At 39.1% G+C, this 12,428-nt stretch overlaps 1 protein-coding gene across 3 annotated transcripts; it reads left to right on the forward strand.

Annotated features, from left to right (window-relative positions):
* The first annotated feature begins 905 nt into the window (after window positions 1-905).
* cnih1 (cornichon family member 1) lies at window positions 906-11,580 on the forward strand. 3 transcript variants are annotated; one of them, XM_069193247.1, is made up of 5 exons: window positions 906-1,137; window positions 3,271-3,339; window positions 3,570-3,617; window positions 7,837-7,949; window positions 8,422-8,714. In XM_069193247.1, exons 1-5 carry the CDS (start codon window positions 1,057-1,059, stop codon window positions 8,666-8,668), a joined length of 558 nt encoding a protein of 185 aa, XP_069049348.1. In that variant the 5' UTR covers window positions 906-1,056; the 3' UTR covers window positions 8,669-8,714. The 3 variants fall into 3 exon arrangements, with proteins under 3 accessions (XP_069049348.1, XP_069049349.1, XP_006632460.1); XM_006632397.3 differs by lacking the exons at window positions 3,570-3,617; window positions 8,422-8,714 and adding exons at window positions 9,066-9,209; window positions 9,654-11,580 and having other exon boundaries at window positions 953-1,137; XM_069193248.1 differs by lacking the exon at window positions 3,570-3,617 and having other exon boundaries at window positions 948-1,137; window positions 8,422-8,683.
* The last annotated feature ends 848 nt before the right edge of the window (window positions 11,581-12,428 follow it).

The following is a 12,428-nucleotide window of genomic DNA, read 5'->3' on the forward strand; positions in this document are numbered from 1 at the left end:
GCAAAATTGTTGATAAATTAGGATACTTGGCCTAATAACCAATTATAACTAATATAGCTTGTACTTGCGTCACTGTTTTGAAATGAATTCAACAAAGGACCATACATACACGGATTAAATCATTTACCGTTCACTTGTTTAAAATTGTGTCCCTTTGCAAAGGGCCTCTAATTGTGCACAACAATGGCTGAAAGTGCTAAAGATACAATTACTTTGTGGACGCCAAATTACTGACAAACGGGTGAATATGGCATATTTTTTAGTTACACACATATTTACAGTATGGACATATATATTCATAAGACGAATTGTGTCCATAATTATCGGTGAATTGCCATGCGGATTCTGAAACTGCTCATGTCAACAGTTACTTGCAAAGGTTTACACATCCAAATGTTACTTTAACAGTTAGTTTACTATAAAGTAATTTAAAAAATCAGAACAAGGTCGATGCGGTACTGTCTGTATAAACTGAACCTTTGGGCACGAAGTGCAAAACGTCCACAAACGTATAAAGCACCTGTATGGATGCGTAAACGTCAGGTCGCTATTTGAAGGTGGGGGAGTCCTAACCCCTCCCTAGGCCTTGGGACACCAAATGAAAGACAGGGGCCACGCAGTGACGTGGTGAAGGAGCCCCATGATCAAAAGCTCTCCCCATAAACATATTGGAAGTTCTGGGGGGACGGTGACCCTATCCCTCCAGGAAAACGATCCAGTGCCGGGGGTACTGCAGGTGAATCCTGGGAAAACGACCCCACCACACAAAAAGAGAGACTCTGAGAGACGTGCACTTCTGCCCCTGCTGCGGATAGAGACCAAAAAAAAATCTTCCCGAAACCCCTTGAAGGCGTCAGATTCACCGCCTGTGGCCCCAAACCGGCCAGGCGTGAAGCCGTGTCGCCTCGCTCCCTGACGCGTTAGAGCCGCGTCCTGCCCCGTGGAGTTGAAAGGCGAGGGCGGTCTGCGCATGCCCATGTCTCGCCGCCTGTCTGCTTGCCTGTCGCCTCGCTCTTCTGTCGGGTCCCGGTCCCTCACACAGGAACGGAATAAAAGATGGCGTTCACGTTCGCGGCCTTTTGTTATATGTTAGCCTTGCTGCTAACCGCAGCTCTGATATTCTTCGCCATCTGGCACGTAAGTTGTTGTTGTGTGTTTTTTTTAACGGGCTCCTCTTGTTTCAGGCGGACAGGCGCCGCCGCGGATTATTTTGGCGTTGTGGTTGGGGGATCGGGATGCGCTGGAGCTGATCCGTCTCCACCCCGGAATGAATGGCCAGCACTGTCAAATCGTGTACAGTTGAGGGATTGCGCGTTTATTTACACGTTTGTCTACCAGTGTTGTGTGATTGTTAATTCTGGCGCTTGCCGCGTATTCTGTACGTAAAGAGGCAGTAGCAAAACATTTTTTTAAAAAATATTTGTGAGGCATCCGATGGCCTTCTGTTTGTGCTCCGGAGGGCTGTCGTTAAGTAGCCACTGCTGTCTTGGACACGCTGTGCCTTGGCCGGCTCCTAGTTGAATAACGTGTGCTTTGTATCGTTACGGGTTAATAAACGTCAAGATTTCTTTAACTGCTTAGGTGAAATTCAGTGTTACTATAGACACGCTAGGTAGGCTTGATGTCACTTCAGATAGGTTGCTAATTTTACTTTATTATTTTTACCTATAATTAGTCGTTTTTAAAATAAAAAATCGAGCCCTGCAGCGTGTGTACGTTTTTTATTACTAAACACTGTACTTTTATGTGTCTTTTACCAGAGGAAGCTCACGGCTGTTCGAGACCGCTAAGGCAAAATTAATCGATCACTTGTGCATCAATCGAGGCGCTCTCACATTTATCGGCTGCACGGTTTTGTTTTCTATAGTAACTTTATTTTCATTGTTTTTAAATACTGCTGTTTATGAAATTAGAATGCATTAAAGCCAATTATGTTAATGCCGTAATTAATCTATTGTTTTAATGGACTGTATGAATTTCGGCGTGCAGGTAAGTCCTGCGCCTTTCCTGACTGATCAGACTGTCCATGACTATCAGAGAAAACTAGTAACTAGTGTTCAGTATTCCAGTGAAGGGTTCCTGCCTTTCGGGGAATAGTGTTAAGACGCATTTTTTTAAGAACCTACAGAGTTAAATTAGTGATGTTCTTCATGGTTCTACATCTCCGCCAAGGAATGTACAGTAACTGTACTGTCTGTTAGATGCGGCTAAAGCGTGTGTGTGTATTTAAGTTTGTGAAGGCAAGTCAGAGACCACGCGTGTGTTGTCAGGGCCTGCTGCTGTCTCAGACAACTGGGAATGACACCTTCAACGGGGATTAGGATTAGTACAGTGAACATTCATAAAGTAACCGAATGTCTTTTGTCAAGCCATTCTCAAGGTGCATATTACTGCAGGAACAGCAACGCTCAGAGGCTTGAAATTGATTTTGAGAGCACTTGTTCTTAATTCTTTTGATGTATAGTGTGATGTAATGTATTCCATTGTTAAATATTTATCCTTTTGCCTCAACTTGATGTGACAAATAGTTGTATCAATGACAACATTTTCATTTTCTCAAGTAATATGTAGCTCTGGTATTATCATTTGAATAGTTCATGTATTTCTATCATTTTTAAATTGATTTGTTATACGTCTTATAGTAGATATTGGCTGTAATTTTTAAAAAATGACATCAATTTTTAAATCTCCTATGTATTCCTAAATATACGTCTTAGGTGGCTTATAATATTGTCGAAATTGCAAATGAGAAAATGACATTTATTTTCAAAAAGAGTGGTAGAAGTCAGGGACAGTCCTTCTTTAGGATTCATGAAACGGGGTAAAGATTCATGATGAATGAGATAGTAAAAACTAAAAGAATTTAAAGCTAAAGGGGGAAAATGCTCACCTTGTGAAAGTAGCCGTTAGAACCAGTGGGTTTCTTGAAAATGGTTATTTTAACTGCCACTCTGCACAGGTGTTCAACGTTCTGCCAGCTAAGAGCTGCTTGTGGTTTGAAATTGTCACTTTTGTTGCTAGATTGTAGCATTGATCAGCATGGACCGTTAACACAGTAGTGCATTGCATTTTCTTTTGAGAGCCGGGGAGGGGGAAAGAGAATACCTCCCTAAATTAGAATTTCAGGTTTCCTTGTTCTGATGAATGAAGCGTGGGTGGACAAGGATTATAAGAGAAACTACATTCATTGTGATGGACTTCGCTTATACAGGACATATATTATCATCCAGTTTTCTATCCAGATCCTAACTCTTTGCTTTTCCTTTTCAGATAATCGCATTTGATGAGCTGAAGACTGACTACAAGAATCCGATAGACCAGTGTAATACGTTGAATCCTGTAAGTGTGCCCAGGCAGTGTAATTTTTTCTTTGCATGTTGATTTTCCTTTCTTTAGTATTTATCCTTCGCTAAATTAATGTTCCTATTTTTACTGGTAGACTTGTCTTAATTTATGCACTGTTATTGCTTGTTATTCTGACTGTTATTAATCTACTTGTGATCTTGTCAGCTGTCGGGCACTAACATTTTTTTCAATCTGCTTTTTGCATTTTGTTTTACGGCACAAAGACAGTTGAAAAGGTCAAAAAGATTAAAAGAGTCAAAATTGCATTAAAGGTTTGTACCAATCTTTAGTTTAAATGCCCGTTCAGTATAATTTATTTTAAGTCTTCAGTCTGTCATTTGCACGGAAGAGTGTTTGCAAATGTTTTTTCAATTAACATCAGGAGAAGACAAGTTTAGATTAGCTCTATTGTAAGTCCATTTTTAATTAATCAGGTCAGCAACACAAGTCACTATAACAAAAAATGATGTAGACCTAGCTGTAAGCAAGGTTTTGATTTTGAAACTTTTGGTAGTCTACATTTGAATAGCATTTATTTATGATGCATCTACAGTATGTAGTATTAGACTTAGGAAAAGTTTTTGGTAGAAACTTATAGACCACATCAATCAACATTTCCTAGAAAAAAAATGTAAAGCCAGCTCACAAGATATTAGAATAGAAATATTTACAAGGTCTGCTATTGTGATTTTCATGTTCCTGAGCAAGCACTTCCTGTAGAGATTCCAGAAAAAAAGCAGGAGTTAACTGAAAAGACTTGCAAATGCTCCAGACTTGCATGGTTAAAAACGACCCCCTTTGTTTGCATACAGTACTGTAAGAATGCCAATGCCAATATAAATCAACAGAAGCATGTCACATTAAAGATTGGTTTAAAAAGTTCAAGTGAAGTCATAACTAGCTCTAGTTCTCTAGTATGACTATTTTTGTTAAGCTTATATATACATGCACCAAGTTACTAGCTAAGGCTATATGTTGCATCTGCATCACATTTAGTACAGTAATAGAGGGTTGTGTAAATGCGATGTGATTTGTTGTGGAAGCCTAAAATAAGTGTCGTAATAAAAGTTTTAGGATCCATAGGGCAGGTTTTAGTATTGGTGTAGGCTTTTGTCTGCAGATGTCTGGAGTCACATCTTTGTAATTTTCTATTTATAAAGCATAATTTCAATGAAATCATCTCAGGTAAAAGAAAATTCTGACCAGGTATGGCAGCAAGGTTGTGCGGCACATTTAGAGCAACAGAGATAAAATACTGACATTAAAAGAAACTGGGGTTTTTCAGAATCGTGATGTATTTGCATTCAGATACCTGCACAAAAAATGTATATTTACTTTTTTTTTGAAGAGCAGAGTAGAATCCTACAAAACAGCTTGCTTCCAGTTAGAAGAAAAATATTGCAGCAGTAGAAAAGAGATTATGGGAGGATAAGATGCAAGCAGGGGGTGAAAAATAGTTTGTGAAACCCTTATATTTTCTTTTCATTCTGTGAAATCCTTCACAGAATGCAGATATGTATTAGGAAATATCTACATCCATATACGGTATACTCACCATACCCATCTTTTTTTTTTGGATTAGCTAGTCATATTTATATGAGATGTTAGATTTCTGAGTGAAAATATTTTAACTTTTGCTTTAGAACTATGCAAAATTGAGGAAATTAAGTGCTTTCAAGATGATGGAGCGAATATTTCTTTACACCTCATACATAAAACTGAAATATAGCTGTCTCTCTATAGTGCCCTTGGGATGTACACTCATTTTGTCCTCTGGAACTGTTGCACTGATGCACAGTTGGCTCTTTATAAATTAAAACCCTTTATGATGCCACCCCTGCCAATTGCCAGTTTGAGTGCCAATATGACAGTGATCTGATGGCCTATGCATTATGACAGATAGTTATTGGGATGATTTTAAGCTTCAGAGATGTGTTGAGTGTGTTCAGTGTTGAGATTAATTTTCATCTAGCACATACATGTTCACATTTACACATCGGTGTGAATAAAAGCACTTCGCATTATAAACGTAGGAGGATGTACAAATGTTTGTAGACTTAGTAGCCTATCATCTTTCTTTCAAATGCGAAGTATTTTCCAGAAGAAATATGCTGTAAACATAGTTGTGCCATATTTGTGGTTAAATGAATACCCATGAAAAGCTTTTTAGAAGCATTTTTTCATAAAGCTTCACTTTACAGACCCAGTTAAAGATAACTAAAGGAAAAGGTATAAGGTCAAACATTTCAAGTAGAATACGAATGAAGGGGGAATGTGCTAACCTGGATTTGGAATGATGCATACATTGCATCCTAACAGCAGAACCCTGGATGACTTAATCTGGGATTTAGTTGTTAATACCAGATTTTATTGCTGCAGAGAATATAAAGATTTTTGAAAGACTGAATAGGAGGGCTTGTAATCTAGAGAGCCAAATCATTTACTTTTGTATGCAGTGCTGTATTTATTGTTTTACAGATGTGAAGAGGCTTTACAAGTAGACTGCATGTTCACTATGAAACTGATTAATGTTGTCTTTTAAGAAATTAGTAACCCGTCCTTATCAACACTGAGAGTTTTATAGAGGTCACTCTTAAGTGACAGGCTGATATTTATAAGATCTAGGGCAATATTCTATATTGTCACTAGAATGTACATAGTCAAGGCTGTATCATTAATTATAGACAGCTTTTGAACATAACAGCTATACAGCAGTGTTTAATCTATATCACGCAGGGGCTTATTTAAAGGAAACAGATGGCTGCAGAACTGTCTCACTTCACTGTGTTGTGTTCTTAAAGGGACACGGGACAGAGCACATGCAGAATGAAGATCTCCGACATGGGATACTATAGTGAAATCAGCCATGTCAGTGTTTGCCAGCACATGCTATGCTGTAGGCTTGTATTATCCAGAGAAGCACCTATTGTATAAATTACTGTGGACCTGAAGTATAAAGCAAAACAACCCTTGCTGCTAATTGTATTCTGTTGCCTACAAAAGCGTAATCCCACCTCTGAACTGAAAACGTAGCTCTTTTGGCGTGGGCGCTGATCAGAAAGGAAAACTTTGTTGAAAGAATAGGCAGGTGCATTTGTATGCAAGTTTGGTTTAGATTATATTAGTATCTATAACGAATTTGTGTTCGAAGCACAGATGTTGTAGAGTATTGCATTCCTTTTTCATCCTGTTTCCCTGTGAATTACGTGTGACTCTCCTTGGCTGTATCTTACTCTTGTCGTGTGACTGGTTTCAGCAGTGTAGTAAAGGCCTGCTGACATTTCCCTTGCATTTTCCAATGGAGCTGCATCCAAGGATGTGGGTAACTCGGTGTCCAGCGCATGGCTTCCCTGTGGCAGGCACTGTCATTCGCCACCTTTGCCTTATCCCAGACTTTACACTGGCACTCAGTCTGATCAGGGAGATCAGTGCGGCACCACTAACCCCCTGTACTACCTGCGCACTCCTCACTGGGGGGGTCAGTCCATGACGCGTGGTTTCATTTCATATGTGCCCCCCCCAACCCAGTTGTGAAAAGATTTGTGATATCTAGTTCATTGCTTGATAACGTTCATGAAGTTTATTTTTTATTTAATAAGGAAAGATTGATAATACCTCCTTAGAGTTTAAAGGCTGATTTTTATATCACCATGAATGATTTTGTTTATAAATCAGCAATGTCAAATTATCATAAAAGATGTGCTCTTAATACTGGAAGGATGGTTTTTTGCTCCCCCGGGACGAGCACTACCTGTCTCAACAGGTGGAGGATCAGGAGTGTTAGTGTAATGTGCTGTGACCATGTGAGCAGTTGGCTTCATTGATTGTCATCGTGGGGTGGGTCTGAGAATGAATGTGGCATAAATGGGTCACATGGAAAGAATATGAACCTCTTCCACTGTGAATTGTTTGCAGATATATTTACATAAAACCGTAGAGCTTGAGAGAGAAATCTTTTGACAGTATCTTTAAGGAATACTGAGCATTGTACTTATATGGGTGAACAATTATAGCAAATTTTGTATGGTGCCTTAATTTTAGTTTACATTTTATACCATCACATCCATTTATTGGTTGTGCTCTGCATTAAGCCAGCTGTCAGTTCTTAATGTTATTCTTTTTAAACTACTGCGTGGATATTTATTTTTGACACTTTCCCACATATTTTGGTACATTTCCAGACCAAATACTAAAATGTTTCCTGCTTACTGTATCAGAAAAGCCCATTGTTTATGTAACACGGACATAGTTAGAGTGGGCAAGCAGGACTGGGGGAAAGGGAAATGGGGAGTTTCCTGTATTTCAGGAGCTTTCCCCAGTTATTAACTAAAAACTATTCCCTTGCCCTTTTCCCTGCTTGTTCCTACATGCCTGTCTCCGGCTGACTGTGAGAGTGCCTTGGGTCTCCTCCTTGTGCAGAGCTGTGGTGTTTGTTGTGCGTCCATGGATACGGTATGAAATCCTACTAATGGGTTTGCTTGCTTGTTTCAGCTGGTACTTCCGGAGTACCTCATCCATGCTTTCTTCTGTGTCATGTTCCTCTGTGCGGCAGAGTGGCTGACGCTAGGACTCAACGTGCCCTTGTTGGCCTACCATGTGTGGAGGTAGGTTTCTCTCCAGGCCCGGTACTGGCTGGTTAAGTTGGCCTTATATTACCAGTTAACAATTTCTTGAATACGGCTTACCTATAGCTACCTGGCAAGTTATTAGTTTTTAACCATAGGAGCATAAGGTGAGGTCTCAGTAAGGTGACAGGTGAAAGAAGGCCATTATTCCCATTTAGCAATTAATTGATCCTGGCATCTAATCCAGCTGTTTTTTGAAAGAAGCCAGGGTATCGGCTTCAATGGCTTGGCTGGGTAGCTTGTTCCATACTCCCACAGCCTGTTGTATAAAGTAGTGCCTCCTTTCCTAATGAGAGGATCTCGTCCAACGGTTCCTCGAAAAAAATAAGAGTATGATCTTCAACAATATGGCTGGGCCGCTTGTTCCAGACTCCCACAGGAGCATAGGCCTAGGCTGTAGACGTGACCAGGGGAGGGGTGTTTCTGAACAGCGTTCTTCTCCTCTGACCAGGTACATGAGCCGGCCTGTGATGAGCGGTCCTGGGTTATATGACCCAACTACAATCATGAACGCGGATATCCTAGCATATTGCCAGAAAGAAGGCTGGTGCAAGCTAGCCTTTTACCTGTTCTGGGTTTGGCAGAGAGGTGCCTTCTGTTCTGGGTTTAAAAAATACTTCCACGTACAGTACTTCCTGTTTGCCACCTGTGGTTCATGTTTCACTGTTGATTCTGATCACAGGATTCCACAGGATTGACTTTTTGTCAACGCCTTGGAGGATTTTGAATACTCATGTCAAGTATCTGTTGTAGTCGTCTCTGTTTAAACTAATGATATAATTTCTTTCGGCCTGTCACCATGACCATAGTGATCAAAATACTGAATTACTTGGTAAAATACCCTTATTTCATATATTTTCACAATAAAAACATCTTTATAAAAGCCACTAATTTAATTTTAACTATGTACTTTAAATAGGTAGTATTTACTTGTTTTTGCCTGGTACCTTTAAATATAAACAGTTAATTTCCCTTTTTTCTAAAACACATAGTTTTTAAATCTGCATTGCATTATTCTGTGACCTGAAGTCTCACAGGCTGTAGACGTGACCAGGGGAGGGGTGTTTCTGAACAGCGTTCTTCTCCTCTGACCAGGTACATGAGCCGGCCTGTGATGAGCGGTCCTGGGTTATATGACCCAACTACAATCATGAACGCGGATATCCTAGCATATTGCCAGAAAGAAGGCTGGTGCAAGCTAGCCTTTTACCTTCTGTCCTTTTTCTACTATCTCTATGGGTAAGTCTGCGTGTTGGGGACTCCGAAAGCAATGTTCTGTGACCAGTGGAGTTTAGTGTATTGCAGCTCCCTTTGCTGTTTGGAATGTATACCACTATTCAAAATTCTGCTCCCAGACCTTGGTGCTTCCTAACACAAGTCAGATAGTGAGGTATGTTGGATAAAGAGAAAAACCTGGCTTTTTAGCTCCCTTCTGGCAGAACTTGCATCCGTAGCTTGGATAGCTTGAGAGATGAATCTATCACATGGAACTGATATCCTAAAGCCAGGGAGCAGATTAAATAAAAATGTCAACAAAGTTTGCCAACTGCAAACATCTCCGGTCAGGGGCTTGTTAGTCCACACTGGTATCTCATAACACTAGTTTCATTTTACAGATGTTTTTTTTTCCCCAATTGGAATTGTGACACCGTTTCGTTTTAACACGTGTTTGTTTTATTTCAGGATGATCTACGTACTGGTGAGCTCCTAAAGCAGCACTCGCTACCGTCAGGGGAGGGGAAATACTGCATGCGGGAAAACGAGCTACAGCTTTACGAGCTGGGAGACTTACCGAAAGCAGAGACCTTTAGATTTTCTTCTGTGGAGTTTTAAAAAGAATGATGAACACTTGAGCCCCATTAAATCCTGAGTACCACTTTAAAAATGTTATCCTTAAAAATGGTAGCTTCAACTTTATCCTTTTTATTACTACTACCTGCAGGGAAAACAGCCAGCTAAGCCAGGACGTTTCTTTTATTATTTGAAGGTGTTTGACTTTAATGGAAGTTTGAAACATTGCAGTCATTGATTTTTTTTTTTCCTGTTATGGAATAAAAACTTTTGATCATTATTATACTTTGTTTACAAAACATCTTAGGACCTTTTTGTGCTATTTCATTAAACCAAATTTGTCCGTGTAGATCAAATTTGCAGCTGTTGTCTGTCACAAAACTAATCACACTGAATTGACTGTATCGTAAAAGTTTAAGTGAAAAAACTACAAGCCAAAAAAAACTCAGCACCGAGTTTGTGTGAAACTCGTGCAGTGTTTGCTTTTTTTATTATGTACTGCTTTGCAGTGAGTACTTTGGGGTCGAGGCGGATTTAGAAAAAACCTTAGCACACAATGATCCTTTGGTTTAATTTTTTCTCCGGATAGTGCGTTTTGTTTAGTGAAGTTGTTAAGTCATTTTTAAGTAAACCCAGGTTTTCCAGTTTCACTTGGTGAAACAGCTTTATTCGATGAAAATTGTAACCTTATGAATTTAATGGTGCACTGTGAATTTTTACAAAAGACAATCAGTACCGATACCTGCAAGTGGCATTCAGCTAAATTTCAATTGCTCATTATAATTCAAGTCTTCTAAGACACAATAGACTTTTTTACTGCTGTTAGTAGTTATGCAGTTGTTACTTCTTTAATGGAACTCCATCTCCTAAACTTGTCACCTTCCGTGCTACAATGTGCCCTTGTGTTTAGTAAATTTCCTAAGAGGATAATCTAGTTGATTTGTTTTTTTGTTTGACAATGTTTAGCTACATTTTCCTAACTCTCAGTTTATATAGTTTATCAAATCTCAGAATCCAAGACCGACCACCCATGAGTTCATTATATAGTTTCTTTAATCTTCAGTTGATAAAACAATCATATTATGCTTTCATCTTAGTATGATAGTGAATGGTCTTGGTCGGGTGTATGAGTCTGGCATTAAATATGGAATGGCCATTAATATAAGATGGGTGATGCAAATGAGACTGTGCAGGAAATGTGTTCAATACTATCAAACATGCTGATCTCAAAAAACAGAATAGTGGGTCCCAAGCTGCATTATGGTGTAAGAAACTTCTTCCTAGTTTTTCTGAGCCAATGAATATACGTCTGCAGGGAGATACCACATTTGTAATGCATGTAAACAGTCCACTAGCGTATCGTTTTAAAAGGAGTCATGTATAAAATTTGTCACCTGCCAGATTTCTATAGGAACCTAGGGCAAACTAAGAATGTGCTGGTTGTCTTTCTGTAAAAAACAAGATACTCAAGTCAGTCATGTTGAGTTGATTGGACTTGCTTAAAAACTGCTTTGACACTCCTCGTATATTGCTTTTAAAAGATATTTAAGAGAGTTTTGAATTGCTAGGATTTGTTAGAATTCTGCCTTTGCAGGGAAGTGTACTCTGATAGCACAAGACGACATGTTGTTGGCAGTTTTGGAGTTCACAACAGGAGTGAATTACACAAGGTTCAGCCTTGGTGCAAAGTAATATCTTCCCTTAAACTTTCTTGCCATAAACATTCTGTGAAGTTCTCTTGCTGCCTGTAAACCTACCAACAAATAATTGAATATATTATAGTTAATGTAACTCAAATTTTATTAAATGTGAAAATAGATTATATGTTGTGTGGCATTTACTTTTCTCCAGTTAAGATTTTTCCCAAAACTGTAAAAGGGTAAGTATTGATAAATCCACCCAATGAATTGTATGTGGGGGGGAAAAAAAGTCAATGCCAAAAATATTTGGTATCCTATTCACCTTGAAAGTTAGTATTAATATCTTAGACTAATTTGTACATAAGTGACCCTCCCCAGGATTAAGCTGACTTGTTATAATGGAGGGGAATTTAATATTCATATTTTAAATCTCATTTACCATTATAAAGTCAATTCAAGGGTCTGTCTCCTTAGCTGCTGGCTAGGAGCAAGGAATAAACTGGTTAAACTTTGATAGGGTCAGATGATCACACCCCCCAGCGGAAGAACTGATTATAACTGAAGGAGACACAGAAAACCTGCATTTCGGACTCTTCAGGCTGCATTTCAGAGCTGGAAAGCTGTTGCAGACAATGCGGCAAGTTTCATTTCATCAATACATCAGGTTCCCACCCCATCAATCTGTTTTTAAAGACTGCACCTACTCAGCATCAACTCTGTGCAAACGAAACAGACATGCAACTTAAGGTTTATTTTTAGCGATTTTCCTTATGGAAAAACATTTATGAACTCCTTTTTAGGACAGGCCTGTTTTCAAAGTCAAAGGCACATTTTACTCCCTTGTAAAAGGGGCTTTACATGAGTAACGTTTCATGTCAGTGATGTAGCTTTATGTACAAATGAGTCATAACTGCTGCATTATTTCCTGATATTCCACATACAGGATAGCTCCACAGCTTTAAAATTGATGCATTTGGCATTAATTTGCATGTGCAACGCACCCACAACAGAACACTGGTTAAGAGTT

This window comes from Lepisosteus oculatus, chromosome 8 (genome assembly GCF_040954835.1).
Source record: "Lepisosteus oculatus isolate fLepOcu1 chromosome 8, fLepOcu1.hap2, whole genome shotgun sequence".
NCBI lineage: Eukaryota > Metazoa > Chordata > Actinopteri > Semionotiformes > Lepisosteidae > Lepisosteus > Lepisosteus oculatus.